The 18,220-nt window shown below is 45.5% G+C and overlaps 1 protein-coding gene across 2 annotated transcripts in view; it reads right to left on the bottom strand.

Annotated features, from left to right (window-relative positions):
• kdm5a (lysine demethylase 5A) overlaps positions 1 to 18,220 on the bottom strand; it is a 323,208-nt gene that overhangs the window by 108,219 nt on the left and 196,769 nt on the right. For both annotated transcript variants that reach the window (XM_078220321.1, XM_078220322.1), the window contains 2 exons: positions 11,313 to 11,463; positions 7,972 to 8,086 (listed from right to left, as the gene is read on the bottom strand). In XM_078220321.1, coding sequence (XP_078076447.1) covers positions 7,972 to 8,086; positions 11,313 to 11,463 — 266 coding nt within the window. The remainder of the gene's footprint in view (positions 1 to 7,971; positions 8,087 to 11,312; positions 11,464 to 18,220) is intronic.

The following is an 18,220-nucleotide window of genomic DNA, read 5'->3' on the forward strand; positions in this document are numbered from 1 at the left end:
GCATGAGATTAGCAGCGAACATAAAATGAAACACTAAAATCTTTTATAAATATATGAAGAGTAAAAAGATAATCAAGTCAGGATTGGATTAGGAATCAAAAATGTATTGTTCTTGTGGAGACAGAGAACACGAGTTAGTGAGTGCTTTGCATCTCCTGAAGAAAAGGATGCTGCCAATGTTACAGTAAAGCAAGAGACGGCATTGGAATTGGATACTACGGAAAAAGCTGGAGGTTAAATGGCAGGCAGCATACACAAAGTAGAAAAGGTATTTTGTCCATTTGGAATGCATCCTGTCAGTTCAATTTTCACAGAGTGAGAAGCTCAAAATTGGTGAGTGAGAGAATCTTAAGGGTCAATCTCCATTTAAAAATCTATTATTTAACTAAAATTTACCGCTTAAGTTTCCTCCAGTGTCAAGCTCTCTAATGGAGAGCAGTTGTAATTAGTTAATTGGGCAACTAGTTTAATCCAGTTTATGTAGCTGCAGCACCAGACTTGTTGGCAGTTTTTTTAAAAGGATGTTACTTCCTTCAAATCCCTACAGTGCAGGAGGTCATCATTCGGCCCATCAAGTCTGCACTGACTGACATGCTCCATATATTTATCCCACTAACCTACACATCTTGGGACACTAACACTAAGAGGAAATTTAGTACGACCAATCAACCTAACCTGCACATCTTTGGACTATGGGAGGAAAGCGGAGCACTCGGAGGAAACCCTCAGACACGGATCCTCGGATCTTATGGGAGGCTAGGGAAGAAATTGCAGAGGCCCTTGCAGAGATATTTGCTTCACCTCTTTCCACTGTCGGAGTTCTGGAAGACTGGAGGGTGTTCCGCTGTTTAAGATGGGTGGCAAAGACAAACCAGGGAATTACAGGCAGGTGAGGCTGACATCAGTGGTAGGTAGGTTACTGGAGAGGATTCTGAGGGATAGGATCTACCAACATTTGGATAGGCAAGATCTGATTAGGGATAGTCAGCATGGCTTTGTGCATGAGAAGTCATGTCTGACGAATCTTTGTGAATTTTTCGGAGAGGTAACCAAGACGATGGATGAGGGCAGGACAGTAGATATTGTCCATATGGACTTTAGCAAGGCCTTTGACAAGGTCCCGCATGGCAGGATAGTCTGGAAGGTTAGGTCGCATGGGATCCAGGGATAGTTAGCTAATTGGATTCAAGATTGGCTCGATGGTAGGAAGCAGAGGGTGATGGTCGATGTTTGCTTCTCGGACTGGAGGCCTGTGACTAGTGATGTGCCTCAGGGGTCAGAGTTGGGACCCTTGTTATTCGTTATTTATATAAATGATTCGGATGTGAAAGTACAAGGCATGGTTAGTAAGTTTGCGGATAGTATTAAATTAGGAGGTATCATCGATAGTGAAGGTGGTTTTCAAAAATTACAGGGGAATCTTGATCAGTTAAGGAAGAGGACCGAGGATTGGCAAAGGATTTCGTAAGTGTGAGTTGTTGCATTTTGGAAAGTCAAACGAAGCGACGTCTTATACAGTGAATGATAGGGCCCTGGGGAGTGTTGAGGAACAGAGGGACTGAGGAGTACAAGCACATAGTTCGTTGAAAACAGCGTTACAGGGAGAAAGGGTAGTGAAGAAGGTGTTTCGCACACTGGCCTTCATCAGTCAAGGCATTGAGTATAGGAGTTGGGACATTATGTTAAAGTTGTATAAGTTATTGGTGAGGCCGCACTTTTACTGTATACAGTTTTGGTCACCCTGTTATAGGAAATATATTGATAAACTGGAAAGGGCACAAAGATGATTTACGAGGATGTTGCCAGGACTAGTGCGCTTAAGCTATAGGGAGCGGTTGGCCAGGCTAGAACTTTATCCCTTGGAACATAGGACAATGACGGCTGACCTTATTGAGGTGTATAAAATCATGAGGGACATAGATAGGATAAATGCACAGAGTCTTTTTCCCAGGGAAGGGGAATTGAAAACTAGAGGGGGGAAATATTTAAAAGGGACTTGAGGGAAGTTTTTATTACACAGAGGGTGGTAAATGTCTTGAACGCGCTGCCCAGGGAGATGGTGGGAGCAGGAACGATGGCGGCATTTAAGGGGCATCTAGATAAATAGGATGGGAATGGAAGGATACGGACTCCATAAGTGCATACGGTTTTAGTTTAGGCAGGCATCATGATCGTCATGTTCATCAAGCCTGTTCCCGTGCTGTACTGTTCTTCGTTCTTTGAGGGGCAACTTCTTCATGCAGAGGATGGTGCGTATATGGAATGAGCTGCCAGAGAAAGTGGTTTGGCAGGTACAATAACAACATTTAGAAAGCATTTGAGAAAGTACATGGATGGGAAAGGATTCAAAGGATATGGGCCAAATGAGGGCAATTGTGACTAGTGGGCAATTGGACCCCCCCCCCCCCCCCCCTCCCCCCCGTAGCAAAGAGAACTTGTAGCAAAGAGTCAATGTGGTGTATTTGGATTTTCAGAAGTCTTGTGATAAGTCCCCATGCAGGTTAGAACTAAGAACAATCCAGCACAGGAACAGCCCTTCGGCCCTCCAAGCCTGCGCCGATCACGTTTATCTACCTAAACCAACCGTTTATATCCCGCTATTCCCCGTTTGTTCATATGCCTATCAAGATAAGTCTTAAATGTGGCTAATGTAATTGCCTTAACCACCTCACTTGGCAGTGCATTCCAGACCCCCACCACGCTCTGTATAAAAAAAACTGCCCCTGCACATCGCCACTGAACCTTTCCCCCCGTATCTTGACCTTGTGCCTCCTTGTAATTGTCATTTCTGCCCTGGGAAAAAGCTTCCAACTGTTCACCCTATCTATACCTCTCATAATTTTATAAACTTCTATCAGGTCGCCCCTCAGCCTCTGTCTTTCCAGGGAGAACAATCCCAGTTTATTTAATCTCTCCTCCTAGCTAACACCCTCCATTACCAGGCAATATCCTGGTAAACCTTTTCTGCACTTTTTCCAAAGCCTCCATGTCCTTCTGGTAGTGTAGTGACCAGAATTGAACACAGTATTCCAAATGTGGCCTAACCAACGTTTTATACACCTGTAACATAATTTGCCAACTTTTATACTCAATGCCCTGTCCGATGAAGGCAAGCTTGTCATATGGTTTCTTCACCACCTTTTCCACCTGTGCTGCCACTTTTAAAGATCTGTGGACCTGTACTCCCAGATCTCTCTTTGCGTCTATGCTCCTGATTGTTCTGCCATTTATTTTATAGCTCCCACCTGAATTGGATCTACCAAAATGCATCACCTCGCATTTGTCCCAATTAAATTCCATCTGCCATTTCTCCGCCCGATTTTCCAGTCTATCTATATCCTGCTGCATTCTCTGACAATCTCCATCACTATCCGCAACTCTGCCAATTTTAGTTTGATCCGCAAACTTGCCAATCAGACCAGTTCTCTTTTCTTCCAAGTCATTTATATATATTACAAACAGAGGTCCCAGCACTGCTCCCTGTGGAACACCACTAGTTACAGACCTCCATTCAGAAAAACACCCTTCCACCGCTACCCTCTGCCTTTTATGGCCAAGCCAGTTCTGAATCCATCTAGCTAGTTCACCCTTGGTCCCATGTGATTTAATCTTTTGCACCAGCCTGCCATGAGAGACCTTGTCAAATCCCTTACTAAAGTCCATATAGACAACATCCACAGCCCTTCTCATAGAGTCATAGAGGTTTAAAGCATGGAAGCTTGTCCATGCCACCCTTTTTCTTTTTAAAACCCCTAAGCTAATCCCAATTGCCCACATTTGGTCCATATCCGTCTATACTCATCGTACCCATGTAACTCTCGTCAATCATTTTTGTCACCTCCTCAAAAAACTCAATTAAATTAGTGAGACATGATCTCCCACGTACAAAACCACGCTGTCTGTCTGTCAGTTCCAAATGTGTATAGATCCTATTCCTAAGAATCTTCTCCAACAGTTTCACTATCACTGATGTCAAGCTCACTGGCCTATAATTACCTGGGTTATCCTTGCTACCCTTCTTAAATAACGGGGCAACATTGGCTATCCTCCAATCCTCTGGTACCTCACCAGTGGCCGATGAAGAAACAAAGATTTCTGTTAGAGGCCCAGCAATTTATTCTCATGTCTCCCTCAGTAATCTGGGATAGATGCTATCTGGTCTTGGGGATTTGTCTACCTTCATGTTTTTTAATTCAGCTAACACTTCCTCCCTCGTAATGATGACTTATTTACACACCCCCCCAAGACACCATCAATTGAAGTGTCCCTCTCCTTTGTGAATACAGATGCAAAGTACTCATTAAGGATCTCACCCACTTCCTTTGGTTCTACACATAATTTTCTTCCTTTGTCCTTAAGTGGACCAACTCTTTCTCTCGCTATTCTCTTATTCCTAATATATGTATAAAATGCCTTGGGATTCTCCTTAATCCTGTCTGCCAAGGGCATTTTGTGACCCCTTCTTGCTCTCCTAATTCCCTGTTTGAGCTCTTTTCGACATTCCCTGTATTCCTCAAATGTTTCATCTGTTTTTAATTGCCTAGACCTTATGTATTCATCCTTTCTCGTTTTGACTAGACTCAATTTCCCTGGTCATCCACGGTTCCTGAATCCTGTCTTTCCTGTCCTTCCTTTTCATAGACTCATGCCTATCCTGCACTCTGATCAACTGCGCCTTAAAAGACTCCTACATGCCAAATGTGGATATGCCCTCAAACAGCTTCTCCCAAACAACAGCCTCCAAATCTTGCCTAATCTGGTTGTAGTTAGTCTTCACCCAATTTAGCACCTTAACCGTAGGACAACACTCGTCCTTTTCCACCAGTATTCGAAAGCTTACGGAATTGTGGTCACTGTTCGCCACATGTTCCCCCACTGCAACTTTGATGACCTGGCCAGGCTCATTCCCTAGTACTCGGTCCAGTATAGCCCCCTTTCTCGTCGGACTATTCACATATTGTTCCAAAAAACCTTCCTGGACACACTTAACAAATTCCTCATCATCTGGACTCATAGCCCTAAGGGATTTCCAGTCAATATGAGGAAAGTTAAAGTCTCCCACTACAGCAATCCTATTATTTCTACATCTGTCCAGAATCTGCTTACATATCTGTTCCTCAATTACCCATAGGCTGTTGGGAGGCCTGTAATACAACCCTATCATAGGGACCGCCCCCTTCCTGTTTCTGGGGTCACTGCTGTTCACATAGAAACATACAAAATAGGAACAGGATGAGGCCATTCAGCCCTTTGAGCCAGCTCTGCCATTCATTATCATGGCTGATCATCCAACTCAATAGCCTAATCCCTCCTCCCCCCCCCCCCCCAATATTCTTTAATTCCCTTGCCTCAAGTGCTATATCTAACTGCTTCTTGAAAACATTCATTGTTTTAGCCTTAACTACTTTCTGTGGTAGCGAATTCCATAGGCTGACCACTCTCTGGGTGAAGACCCCGAATTCTCGACACCCCCACCACTGAGAACATCCTTCTTACATCTACACTGTCTAATCGTGTTAGAATTTTGTAGGTTCTATGAGACCCCCCCCTCATTCTTCTGAACTCCAACAAATATAATCCTAACCAATTTTATCTCTCCTCATACATCAGTCCCACCATCCTAGGAATCAGTCTGGTAAACCTTTTCTACACTCCCTCCAGAGCAAGAACATCCTTCCTCAGGTAAGTAGACCAAAACTGCGCACAACATTCCAGGTGTGGCCTCACCAAGGCCCTGTCTAATTGCATCAAGCCATTCCTGCTCCTGTACTCAAATCCTCTCGCTATCTGTATCTATATAAATGATTTAAGTTTAATTTATTTATTAGTCACAAGTAGGCTTGTATTAACACTGCAATGAAGTTACTATGAAAATCCCCCATTCGGGTACACTGAAGGAGAGTTTAGCATAGTCAACACACCTAACCAGCATATCTTTCGGACTGTGGGAGGAAACTGGAGCACCCGGAGGAAACCCACGCAGACACGGGAGAATGTGATGACTCCGCACAGACAGTGACTCAAGCTGAGAATCGAACCTGGGACCCTGACATGTGAAGCAACAGTGCTAACCACTGTGTCATGATATAATATGAATAGATGTGACGTTATCAACTTTGGTCAGAAAAACAGAAAGGCAGAGTATTTCTTAAATTGAGAGAGTTTGGGGAGTGTTGATTTCCGAAGGTGTCCTTGTTTGTGAGTCACGGAATGCTAGCATGCAGGTGCAGCAAGCAATTATGAATGCAAATGATATGTTGGCCTTCACCACAAGGGGATTTGAGTACAGGAGTAAAAATGTGTCGCTGCAATTGTATAGAGCCTTGGTGAGACCGCAGCTGGAGTATTGTATACAGTTTTGGTCTCCTTACCTAAGCAAGGGTTATCTGTCAGACAAGGAATGCAACAGAGGTTTACCAGACTAATCCCTGGGATGGTGGGATTGTCTTATGAGAAGAGATTGAGGAAACTGGATCTCTATTCTTTCACGTTTTGAAGACCAACAAGTGAATTCATTGAAATTTACAAAATTCTTACAGGATATGCCAGGATGGATGTAGATAGACTGTTTCCCCTGGATGGTGAGTCCAGAGTAAGGGTTTTAACAACACCAGGTTAAAGTCCAACAGGTTTATTTGGTAGCAAATACCATTAGCTTTCGGAGCGCTGCTCCTTCGGCAGATGGAGTGGAAATCTGCTCTCAAACAGGGCACAGAGACACAAAATCAAGTTACAGAATACTAATTCTGTAACTTGATTTTGTGTCTCTGTGCCCTGTCTGAGAGCAGATTTCCACTCCATCTGACGAAGGAGCAGCGCTCCGAAAGCTAATGGCATTTGCTACCAAATAAACCTGTTGGACTTTAACCTGGTGTTGTTAAAACTCTTACCAAATATTAACTACAGAGCTGCATTTCAGAGATAATGACTGCCCTTAACATCAAGGCAGTGTGCTCAAAATGAGGCAAAAAATCAAAGTAAAACTGAAGTCAGTGGAGATTACAGTTTGGATTCAAAGTCAGAGTTAGAGAATCATTATGGTACATTAATTCCATCTCTTTAGCTCTGAGAGTTTATTTCCCTCAAATGCCCGTCCAATTTCCTTTTGAAATCATTGATCACCTCCAACACCACGCATGCCCAAATAGATGGTGTTACCATGGGATCCTCTCTAGGCCCAATTCTCACCAATATTTTTATCAGTTTCAATGAAAAGTACAACTTTGATGAATGACCCCAAATTTCATAGCCCTTGAATATTTCCCATATATGTTTGCTATATTTGAACCTGCAGCTGCATGTAAGAATTTCCTTATAGTCCAGGGTTAGGGTGGCAGTGTTTAGCACTGCTGCCACACAGCCCCAGGGAGTTGGGTTCAGTTCCCGGCTTGGGTCAGTCTGTTTGGAGCTTGCATGTTCTCCCGTGTCTGCATGGGTTTCTTCCGGGTGCTCCAGTTTCCCCCCCACAGTCCAAAGATGTACAGGTTAGGTGAATTGGCCATGCTAAATTGCCCCTTAGGCCCCAAACATGTACAGGTTATGGGGATTAGCCATGGTAAATGCATGGGACTATGGGATAGGGCAGAGGGAAGGGCCTGGGTGGGATGCTCTTTCGCAGAGTTGGTTTCTAGTTTGTAGAAATGTCATCCTTTATTCATCTATCCCATGATAAAACTTTTATCTTTGAAATGGAGCAGTTTAACATGCTCCCTTTCCTTGACATACAAACTGAATAATCCACTCTACCACTGTCTACCTTAAACCTACCTTCACCGGTCAATATGCACATTGGTATTCCTACACACCTTGACTCTAAATTCTAATGAGTTATTCACTTCTGTCTGATGAGACTGGTTTGGCATATTGGGATTGGACTAGTATACTGCTATTTGTGTTCAAAGAAACTGCTATTCCTGGCCCCATGTCAAGTGTGTGATGATACAATGACAGTTGCATTTGTTCGGTGCTTACCTTAACCAGTCGTGTTTGGCTGATGACACAAGGCAGGCTGTACAGCTGGTGCACAAATGCTTTCAACTCATGGACAGTTAGCTTTGTCCGAGTCTTTCCACCTTCTGCTTTATTTCTAAAATATAGCAACAAATATAGGCGATTATCAGAAGCTTGTTTTCAAAATGTTGATTTACTTGAAGGGTTTCTATTTTGTAGAAATTTCATCAATTATTCATAAACAACAATGTTCATAATTCAGTCCATGGGTTCTTGCATCCCAACCCACTCTTCAAGTAGCCAAGCTTTTATCAGCAGGCTGTATTCAACAGAATGTTGCTGGTAGCAGGATGTGGCAGACATTAAAATTGAAATTTGTCCCATCTGTCCATTCAGATGGATGTAAAGATCCCATAGCACGATTTCAAAGAAGAACAGGGGTGTTATCCTCAGTGTCTTGATGAATATTTATCCCTCAATCAACATCAAACAAAAAAATGATCTGGCAGCTATATAAGACCCTCGTCAGACCCCACTTGGAGTACTATGCTCAGTTCTGGTCGCCTCACTATAGGAAGGATGTGGAAAAGATTGAAAGGGTGCAGAGGAGATTTACAAGGATGTTGCCTGGATTGAGTGGCATGCCTTATGAGGACCGGCTGAGGGAGCTCGGTCTTTTCTCCTTGGAGAGACGAAGGATGAGAGGAGACCTAATAGAGGTGTATAAGATGTTGAGAGGCATAGATCGGGTGGACTCTCAGAGGCTTTTTCCCAGGGTGGAAATGTCTGCTACGAGAGGACACAGGTTTAAGGTGCTGGGGGGTAGGTACAGGGGAGATGTTCGGGGTAAGTTTTTCACACAGAGGGTGGTGGGCGAGTGGAATCGGCTGCCGTCAGTGGTGGTGGAGGCGAACTCAATAGGGTCTTTTAAGAGACTCCTGGATGAGTACATGGAGCTTAATAGGATGGAGGGTTATAGGTAGGTCTAGAAGGTAGGGATGTGTTCGGTACAACTTGTGGGCCGAAGGGCCTGTTTGTGCTGTAGTTTTTCTATGTTCTATGTTTCTATTATCACATTGCTGTTCATGGGAATTTGCAGAGCTCAAACTGGTTCCTACAGTATGAAAGTCACTGCACTTCAAAATACTTCACTGGCTATAAGGTGCCTTGAGATACTCGGTGGTAATGAAAAGCTCCATATTAATGAAAAGCACGATATAAATTAAAAACTACATACAAGAAAATCACTATATAAACACAAATCTTTCTTTTTGAAGTCCTTCAGTCTCAATCAACAAGCTGCTACTTACATTCAGCACATGATAACCAAGAATTAAACTGATTTTGTTAGATGTTTGGACAATCCTCTCATTCCTCCTCTGACTACAACAAAAGTAAACATATTTTGAGGATATCCCATTTTTGTTCTCCTTTCTGACCTGAAACTCAAGGGCCAAATTGCTCAACTTGACACTGTATGCAGCTCACCAAGCAGGTTCAAATCTTATTCAAAATCGTTTTTCTTTCTCAATCTGATTTTCTCCAATCCAAGGAAAGAGCAACAAAAAAACAGGGAGTTCGATAAAGGCAAATGTGAGTTCATCTTTGGATCTAACAAAGGTAGAACACAGTACTTTCTAAATAACAAAAGGCTAGAAATAGTGGTGGTACAAAGAGATCTCAGGGTCCAAGTAAATGGATCATTAAATTAATGTGAAGTGAAATAGAAACTTATCAAAAAGGCTAATGGATTAAAAATTGGAATGCAAGGGGATAGAAAGTATGCTACAGATATACAGATCTCTGATTAGTCCACATCAACTGTATTGCAAGCCACTGTGGGCACCAAACTTTGGGAAAGCCTTGGAGGGAGTGAAGCATAGATTTACCAAAATAATAACCAGATGCCAAGGGTTAATTTATGAGGAGACTTATCTGTGAGAGAATACAACTATGGTTGTATTCCCCCACAGATATTTGTAATTTCCCTAAATGGTAACAGATGCTAGATTGATTGTTAACTTTAAATCTGAGATTTATAGATTGCTGCTCACGAGATGCTAGACTATACTCCAAAGAGCTTAGAGAAAAAAGGTAAAGAAATCTTATGACAAGTTTATGGAGCCTCAGTGAAACCACATTTTGATTTGATTTATTGTCACATGTATTAACATAGTGAAAAATATTGTTTCTTGCGTGCTATACAGATAAAACATACTGCTCAGAGAAGGAAATGAGAGAGTGCAGAATGTAGTGTTATAGTCATAGCTAGGGTGTAGAGAGAGATCAACTTAATGCAAGGTAAGTCCATTCAAAAGTCTGACAGCAGCAGGAAGAAGCTGTTCTTGAGTCGGTTGGTACGTGACCTCAGACTTTTGTATCTTTTTCCCGAAAGAAGATCATAGAAACCCTACAGTGCAGAAAGAGGCCATTTGGCCCATCAAGGCTGCACCGACCACAATCCCACCCAGGCCTTACCCCCATATCCCTACATATTTACACACTAATCCCTCTAACCTACGCATCTCAGGACACTAAGGGGCAACTTTAGCATAGCCCATCAACCTAACCCACACATCTTTGGACTGTGGGAGGAAACCGGAGTACCCGGAGAAGACCCACGCAGACACGAGGAGAATGTACAAACTCCACACAGACAGTGACCCAAGCTGGGAATCGAACCCAGGACCCTGGAGCTGCGAAGCAGCAGTGCTAACCACTGTGCTACCGTGCCGCCCACCAAGATGGTGGAAGAGAGAATGTCTAGGGTGCGTGGGGTTCTTAATTATGCTGTCTGCTTTGCCGAGGCAGAGGGAAGTGTAGACAGAGTAAATGGATGGGAGGCTGGTTTGAAGTATGGGGTAAATGGACTATCACAAACCCGGGCACTGGGGGTGAGGGGGACTGGGGGCGGTGGGGACCAGAGGGGGGGGGGGGGGGACCGTGGGCGGGAGGGACCGGCGGGGGGGTGGGGGGGGGTGGGGAGGGACCGGGTTTGGGGGGGGGGGGCGTTGGCGGGAGGGGCCGGGGGCAGGGGGAGCCTGGGGGCGGGGCCGGGGAGGCCCGGATCCCAGGGTGGGGGTGGGGGGGGGGGGGGGGGGTGCAGGAGCGACTGGGGCGGGAGACAGAGGAGCTGGGACGGAAGGCAGAGAGACTGGGGCGGGAGACAGAGGGACTAAGGTGGGAGACAGAGGGATTGGGTGGAAGATCTCAGGGGACAGGGGGGGTTGGGAAGGGAACAGATGGAACAGTGATTATGAGAACAAATCAGAGACGGAGGAGGAAATTTAGAGATACTTCCATGTAACAGTGACAGAAGTCAAAGCACAGGTATGGGCTTGTCCTGATGTTATACAACTTACCTGTTGCGCTGCTTTCGGCTGACGAGCAGTTGAGCAATTGAAGCACACGTTTCTGCCTCTTTCACAGCTACTCTTAGTTGCCGCAGCAGATCATTCTCAGGAAATTTCTTCTCTTCTGCTTCTTCCAACCGAGTTTTTAGCTCACAAAGATCTGGTCACGAGTGAGGAAAACAGAAAGCACTACTTCAAATCTACAGAAACTAAATCAACAAATTTTATACAATTTTCAAAGGCACAAGAGCCTGGAATTGTTGGATGAAATGAACCAACTTTTTTTTCTGAACGGGGTGTGGCCGCAAATGGCAGCAGTATCATTCTATAACTAGCTGTGGAGATGTAATAGAATTTGCAATCCCATTTCAAAATTTATGCAAATGTGGGTACTAAATGGGTTTACATTGATAGTAAGCTTATTCATAACCTTAAGTTCATTTGCATTGCTTTGTATACTTCGACTAATGTGTGTTCTGGGGAGAGCAGAACCTAACTGAAATTTATATCCTAGGTACAAAAAGAACACCCCAATCTGATTATGTAGATTTGACATAGGTTTCACAAAATCTGCAGAATGAGAGCCATTCCTAAACCATTATTAACTCCTGAAAGAAGTTCTCCAAACTAATTTTATAAGAACGCAAGAACTAGGAGCAGGGTTGGCCATCTGGCCCTTCGAACCTGCTCCGCAATTCAATAAGATCATGGCTGATCTTATCGTGGATTCAGCTCCACTTACTCGCCTGCTCACCATAACCCTTAATTCCTTTACTGTTCAAAAATCTATCTATCTTTGCCTTAAAAACACTCAACAAGGTAGCCTCAACTGCTTCATTGGGCAGGGAATTCCACAGATTCACAATCCTTTGGGTGAAGTTCCTCCTCAACTCAGTCCTAAATCTGCTTCCCCTTATTTTGAGGCTATGCCCCCTAGTTCTAGTTTCACCCGCCAGTAAAATAACCTCCCTGTTTCTATCTTATGTATTCCCTTCATAATTTTATATGTTTCTTTTAGATTCCACCCCCCCCATTCTTCTACATTCCAGTGAGTATAGTTAATCCAAGTCTACTCAATCTCTCCTCATTAGCCAACCCTCTCATCTCCAGAATCAATCTAGTGAATCTCTGCAAGTATATCCTTTCTCAAGCAAGGAGACCAAAACTGTACACAGTACTCTAGGTGCGGCCTCACCAGCACCTTACGCAGCTGCAACATATCCTCCCTGTTTTTAAACTCCATCCGTCTAGCAATGAAGGATAAAATTCCATTTGCCTTCTTAATTCCCTGCTGCACCTGCAAACCAACTTTCTTTTGGTCACCTCACTGCCATAAGGATGTGTAGGCTTTGGAGAGAATTCAGAAAAGGTTTGCCAGGCTGTTGTGGGTATAAGCTATGAGGACAGATTGAATAAACTGGGATTGTTCTCCCTACAAAGATGGAGGCTGAGGGCCAATCTGATAAAAGTTTATAAAATTATGAGGGGCATAGACAGGGTAAACAGTTGGAAGCTTTTTCCCAGGGCAGAAATGACAATTACAAGGGGGCACAAGTTCAAGGTAAGGGGTGAAAGGTTCAGTAGAGATGTGTGAGGGAAGTTTTTTTTTACACAGTGGTGAAGGCCTGGAATGCACTGCCAAGTGAGGTGTTGAGGCAGACACGTTAGCGACATTTAAGACTTATCTGGATAGACACATGAACAGACTGGGAATAGAGGGATACAGGCAGTTGGTCTAGATAGGGCAATGTGATCAGCGCAGGCTTGGAGGGCTGAAGGGCCTGTTCCTGTGCAGTATTGTTCTTTATTTATTCTTTGATTCATGCACAAAGACACCCAGGTCCATCAGCATAGCAGCTTGCTGCAATTTTTTATCATTTAAATATTAGTCCATTTTGCTGTTATTCCTACTGAAATGGATAACCTCACATTTACCAACATTGCACTCCATCTGCCAGACTCTTTCCCACTCAGTTAAATTATCAATATCCCTTTGCAGATTTTCAGTGTCCTCTGCATACTTTGCTCTACCACTCATCTTAGTGTCATCAGTGAACTCTGACACACTACCCTTGGTCCTCAACTCCAAATCATCAATGTAAATTGTAAACAATTGCGGTCCCAACACTGATCCCTGAGGCACACCAGTAGTCACTGATCGCCAACAAGAATAACACCCATTTATCCCCACTCTTTGCTTTCTGTTAGTTAACTAATCCTCTATCCATGCTAATACATTACCCATAACATTGTATACCTTTATCTTAAGTAGCAGCCTTTTGTGCGGCACCTTGTTGAATGCCTTCTGGAAATCCAGATACACCACATCCACTGGTTCCCCGTTGTCCACTGTATTCCACTGTCCTCAAAGAATTCCAGTAAATTAGTTAAAAATGGCCTGCCCTTTCGTGAAACCATGCTGCATCTACCCAATGGGACATTTATATCCAGATGTCTTGCAATTGCTTCCTTGATGATAGATTCAAGCATTTTCCCCACTGTAGAAGTTAAGATAACCGGCCTACGTTTACTGTTTTCCAATCTGCTGGAATCGCCCAGAGTCCAGCGAGTTTTGGTAAATTAACATGAGCGCATTTGCTATTTCCCATCTCTTTTAGTACCCTGGGATACATTCCATCAGGGCCAGGAGACTTGTCTACCTTGAGCCCTATTAGCTTGTCCAACACGATCTGTTTAGTGATAATGATCGTTTCTAGGTCCACACCTGCCATGAACTCCATGTCATTTATTTTTGGCATGTTATTTGTGTCTTCCACTGTGAAGACCAATACAAAATACCTGTTCAATGCCTCATTTCCCATTATTAAATCCTCTTTATCATCCTCTGAAGGACCAATGTTTACCTTAGCCATTCTTCTTCATTTTATATATTTGTAGAAACTTTTGCTATCTGTTTTTATATTCTGAGCTAGTTTACTCTCATAATCCATCTTACTTTTCTTTATAGTTTTTTTGTGGCTTTCTGTTGACCTTCAAAGATTTCCCAATCCTCTAGTTTCCCCACTGATCTTTGCTACTTCGTATGCATTTTCTTTTCACGCATACAATATGATACCCTCCTTTATTTCCTTAGATATCCATGGCTGATTATCCCTTTTCCTACTGTCCCTCCTTTTCACTGATATATACTTTTGCTGAGCACTATGAAAAATCGCTTTGAAAGTCCTCCACTGTTCCTCAATTGTCCCACCATAAAGCCTTTTCTCCCAGACTACCGTAGCCAACTCCTCCCTCATCTCTTTTTCTAAATGGAGGTCGGTCACCAGTGATGTGCCCCAGGGATCTGTTCTGGGACCCTTGCTGTTTGTCATTTTCATAAATGACCTGGATGAGGAAGTGGAGGGATGGGTTGGTAAGTTTGCCGACTACACCAAGGTTGGTGGGGTTGTGGATAGTCTGGAGGGATGTCAGAAGTTACAGAGGGACATAGATAGGATGCAAGACTGGGCGGAGAAGTGGCAGATGGACTTCAACCCAGATAAATGCGTAGTGGTCCATTTTGGCAGGTCAAATGGGATGAAGGAGTACAATATAAAGGGAAAGACTCTTAGTACTGTAGAGGATCAGAAGGACTTTGGGGTCCGGGTCCATAGGACTCTAAAATCGGCCCCGCAGGTGGAGGAGGTGGTTAAGAAGGCGTATGGTGTGCTGGCCTTTATCAATCGAGGGATTGAGTTTAGGAGTCCGGGGATAATGATGCAGCTATATAAGACCCTCGTCAGACCCCACTTGGAGTACTGTGCTCAGTTCTGGTCGCCTCATTACAGGAAGGATGTGGAAAAGATTGAAAGCGTGCAGAGGCGATTTACAAGGATGTTGCCTGGATTGAGTGGCATGCCTTATGAGGATAGGCTGAGGGAGCTCGGTCTTTTCTCCTTGGAGAGACGTAGGATGAGAGGAGACCTAATAGAGGTATATAAGATTTTGAGAGGCATAGATCGGGTGGACTCTCAGAGGCTTTTTCCCGGGGTGGAAATGGCTGCTACGAGAGGACACAGGTTTCAGGTGCTGGGGGGTAGGTACAGGGGAAATGTTAGGGGGAAGTTTTTCACTCAGAGGGTGGTGGGCGAGTGGAATCGGCTGCCGTCAGTGGTGGTGGAGGCGAACTCAATAGGGTCTTTTAAGAGACTCCTGGATGAGTACATGGGACTTAATAGGATGGAGGATTATAGGTAGGCCTAAAAGGTAGGGATATGTTCGGCACAACATGTGGGGCGGAAGGACCTGTTTTGTGCTGTAGTTTTCTATGTTTCTATCCCATTGTAGCCTCCTTTGTTTAAGCACAAGACACTATTGGATTTTACCTTCTCACTTTCCATCTGTATTTTAAATTCAACCATACTGTGATCACTCCTTCCAAGAGGATTCCTAACCGTGAGATCATTAATTATTCCTGTCCCATTATACAGGAAGAAGTCTCACAACACCAGGTTAAAGTCCAACAGGTTTATTTGGTAGCAAAAGCCACTCGTTTTCGGAGCGCTGCTCCTTCGTCAGGTAAGTGGGAGTTCTATTCACAAACAGGGCATAGAAAGACACAAACTCAATTTACAAAATAATGATTGGAATGCGAGTCTTTACAGGTAATCAGTCTTAAAGGACTAATGACCTACGGACAAGCCCTCCGTATACACAGGATCTGCTCAGATGAGGAGGATCGCAACACACACCTCCAGACCCTGAGAGATGCCCTCATAAGAACAAGATATGGCGCTCGACTCATTGGTCGACAGTTCTGACGCGCCAGAGTGAAGGACCGCACCGACCTCCTCAGAAGACAAACACGGGACACGGTGGACAGAGTACCCTTCATCGTCCAGTACGACCCCGGAGCGGAGAAGCTACGACATCTTCTCCGGAGCCTTCAACATGTCATTGAAGAAGACAAACATCTCGCCAAGGCCATCCCCACACCCCCACCTCTTGCCTTCAAACAACCGCACAACCTCAAACAGACCATTGTCCGCAGCAAACTACCCAGCCTTCAGGAGAACACTGACCACGACACCACACAACCCTGCCACAGCAACCTCTGCAAGACGTGCCGGATCATCGACACGGATGCCATCATCTCACGTGAGAACACCATCCACCAGGTACACGGTACATACTCTTGCAACTCGGCCAACGTTGTCTACCTGATACGCTGCAGGAAAGGATGTCCCGAGGCATGGTACATTGGGGAGACCATGCAGACGCTACGACAACGGGTGAATGAACACCGCTCGACAATCACCAGGCAAGAGTGTTCCCTTCCTGTTGGGGAACACTTCAGCGGTCACGGGCATTCGGCTTCTGATCTTCGGGTAAGCGTTGTTCAAGGCAGCCTTCACGACACACGACAACGCAGAGTCTCTGAGCAGAGACTGATAGCCAAGTTCTGCACATGAGGACGGCCTCAACCGGGATCTTGGGTTCATGTCACACTATCTGTAACCCCCACGACTTGTCTGGGGCTTGCAAAGTCTCACTAACTGTCCTGTCTGGAGACAATACACGTCTCTTTAACCTGTGCTTAACGCTCTCTCCACTCACATTGTCTGTACCTTTAAGACTCGATTACCTGTAAAGACTGCATTCCAATCATTATTTTGTAAATTGAGTTTGTGGCTTTATATGCCCTGTTTGTGAACAGAACTCCCACTTACCTGACGAAGGAGCAGGGCTCCGAAAGCTAGTGGCTTTTGCTACCAAATAAACCTGTTGGACTTTAGCCTGGAGTTGTGAGACTTCTTACTGTGTTTACCCCAGTCCAATGATGGCATCTCCACACCATTCTACAGGACCAGATCTAGGATAGCTTGCTCCCTCGTAGGTTCCATTACATACTGTTTGAGGAAACTATCTAGGATACATTCTATGAACTCATCCTGAAGACTGTCTTTACTGACCTGGCTTGACCAATCGATATGTAGATTAAAATCCCCCATGATAATTGCCGTACCATTTTTACATGCATCAGTTATTTCTTGTTTATTGCTCACCCCACCATGACGTTATTATTTGGTGGCCTACAGACTACGCCTTTCAGTGACTGTTTGAATTTTGAAAAAAGATCTGTGCTCTTTAGAAAATGCTGACTGGCCTCTTGTGTGTTTCCAACATTTCTCAGACCACTTATGATACTGAATATGCTTTTGGGCCTCTTTCTGTGTTCACCAAGCTTAGCTAGAAAACGGGACACTTTCCATTTCAGGTGCTCAGTAACAGTGTCAACCACAGTCAGGCAAGTACAGCGTCAAAAACAGTGTACAGACCAGATTTTTTACCGCTTCATTCAAAAAGGGGAGAAAGAGATAGAGAGAGAGAGAGACAGAGGGGGGGGGGGGGGAGGGTGAGGGCGAGGGCGGGAGGGCGAGGGCGAGGGGGGGAAGGCAGGGAGGGGGGAGGGCGAGGGGGGGAGGGCGAGGGGGGAGCAGGGCGAGGGGGAGGGCGAGGGGGGAGGGCGAGGGGGGGGAGGGCGAGGGGGGGGAGGGCGAGAGGGGGGGAGGGGGGAGGGGGAGAGGGGGGAGGGCGAGGGGGGGAGGGCGAGGGGGGGGAGGGCGAGGGGGGGAGGGCGAGGGGGGAGGGCGAGGGGGGGGAGGTCGAGGGGGGGGAGGGCGAGGGGGGGAGGGCGAGGGGGGAGGGCGAGGGGGGGAGGGCGAGGGGGGAGGGCGAGGGGGGGAGGGCGAGGGGGGAGGGCGAGGGGGGGAGGGCGAGGGGGGAGGGCGAGGGGGGAGGGCGAGGGGGGAGGGCGAGGGGGGGAGGGCGAGGGGGAGGGCGAGGGGGAGGGCGAGGGGGGAGGGCGAGGGGGGAGGGCGAGGGGGGGAGGGCGAGGGGGGGAGGGCGAGGGGGGAGGGCGAGGGGGGGAGGGCGGAGGGGGGAGGGCGAGGGGGGGGGAGGGGAGAGGGGGGAGG

The sequence above is a fragment of the Mustelus asterias genome, chromosome 9 (assembly GCF_964213995.1).
Source record: "Mustelus asterias chromosome 9, sMusAst1.hap1.1, whole genome shotgun sequence".
Lineage (NCBI taxonomy): Eukaryota > Metazoa > Chordata > Chondrichthyes > Carcharhiniformes > Triakidae > Mustelus > Mustelus asterias.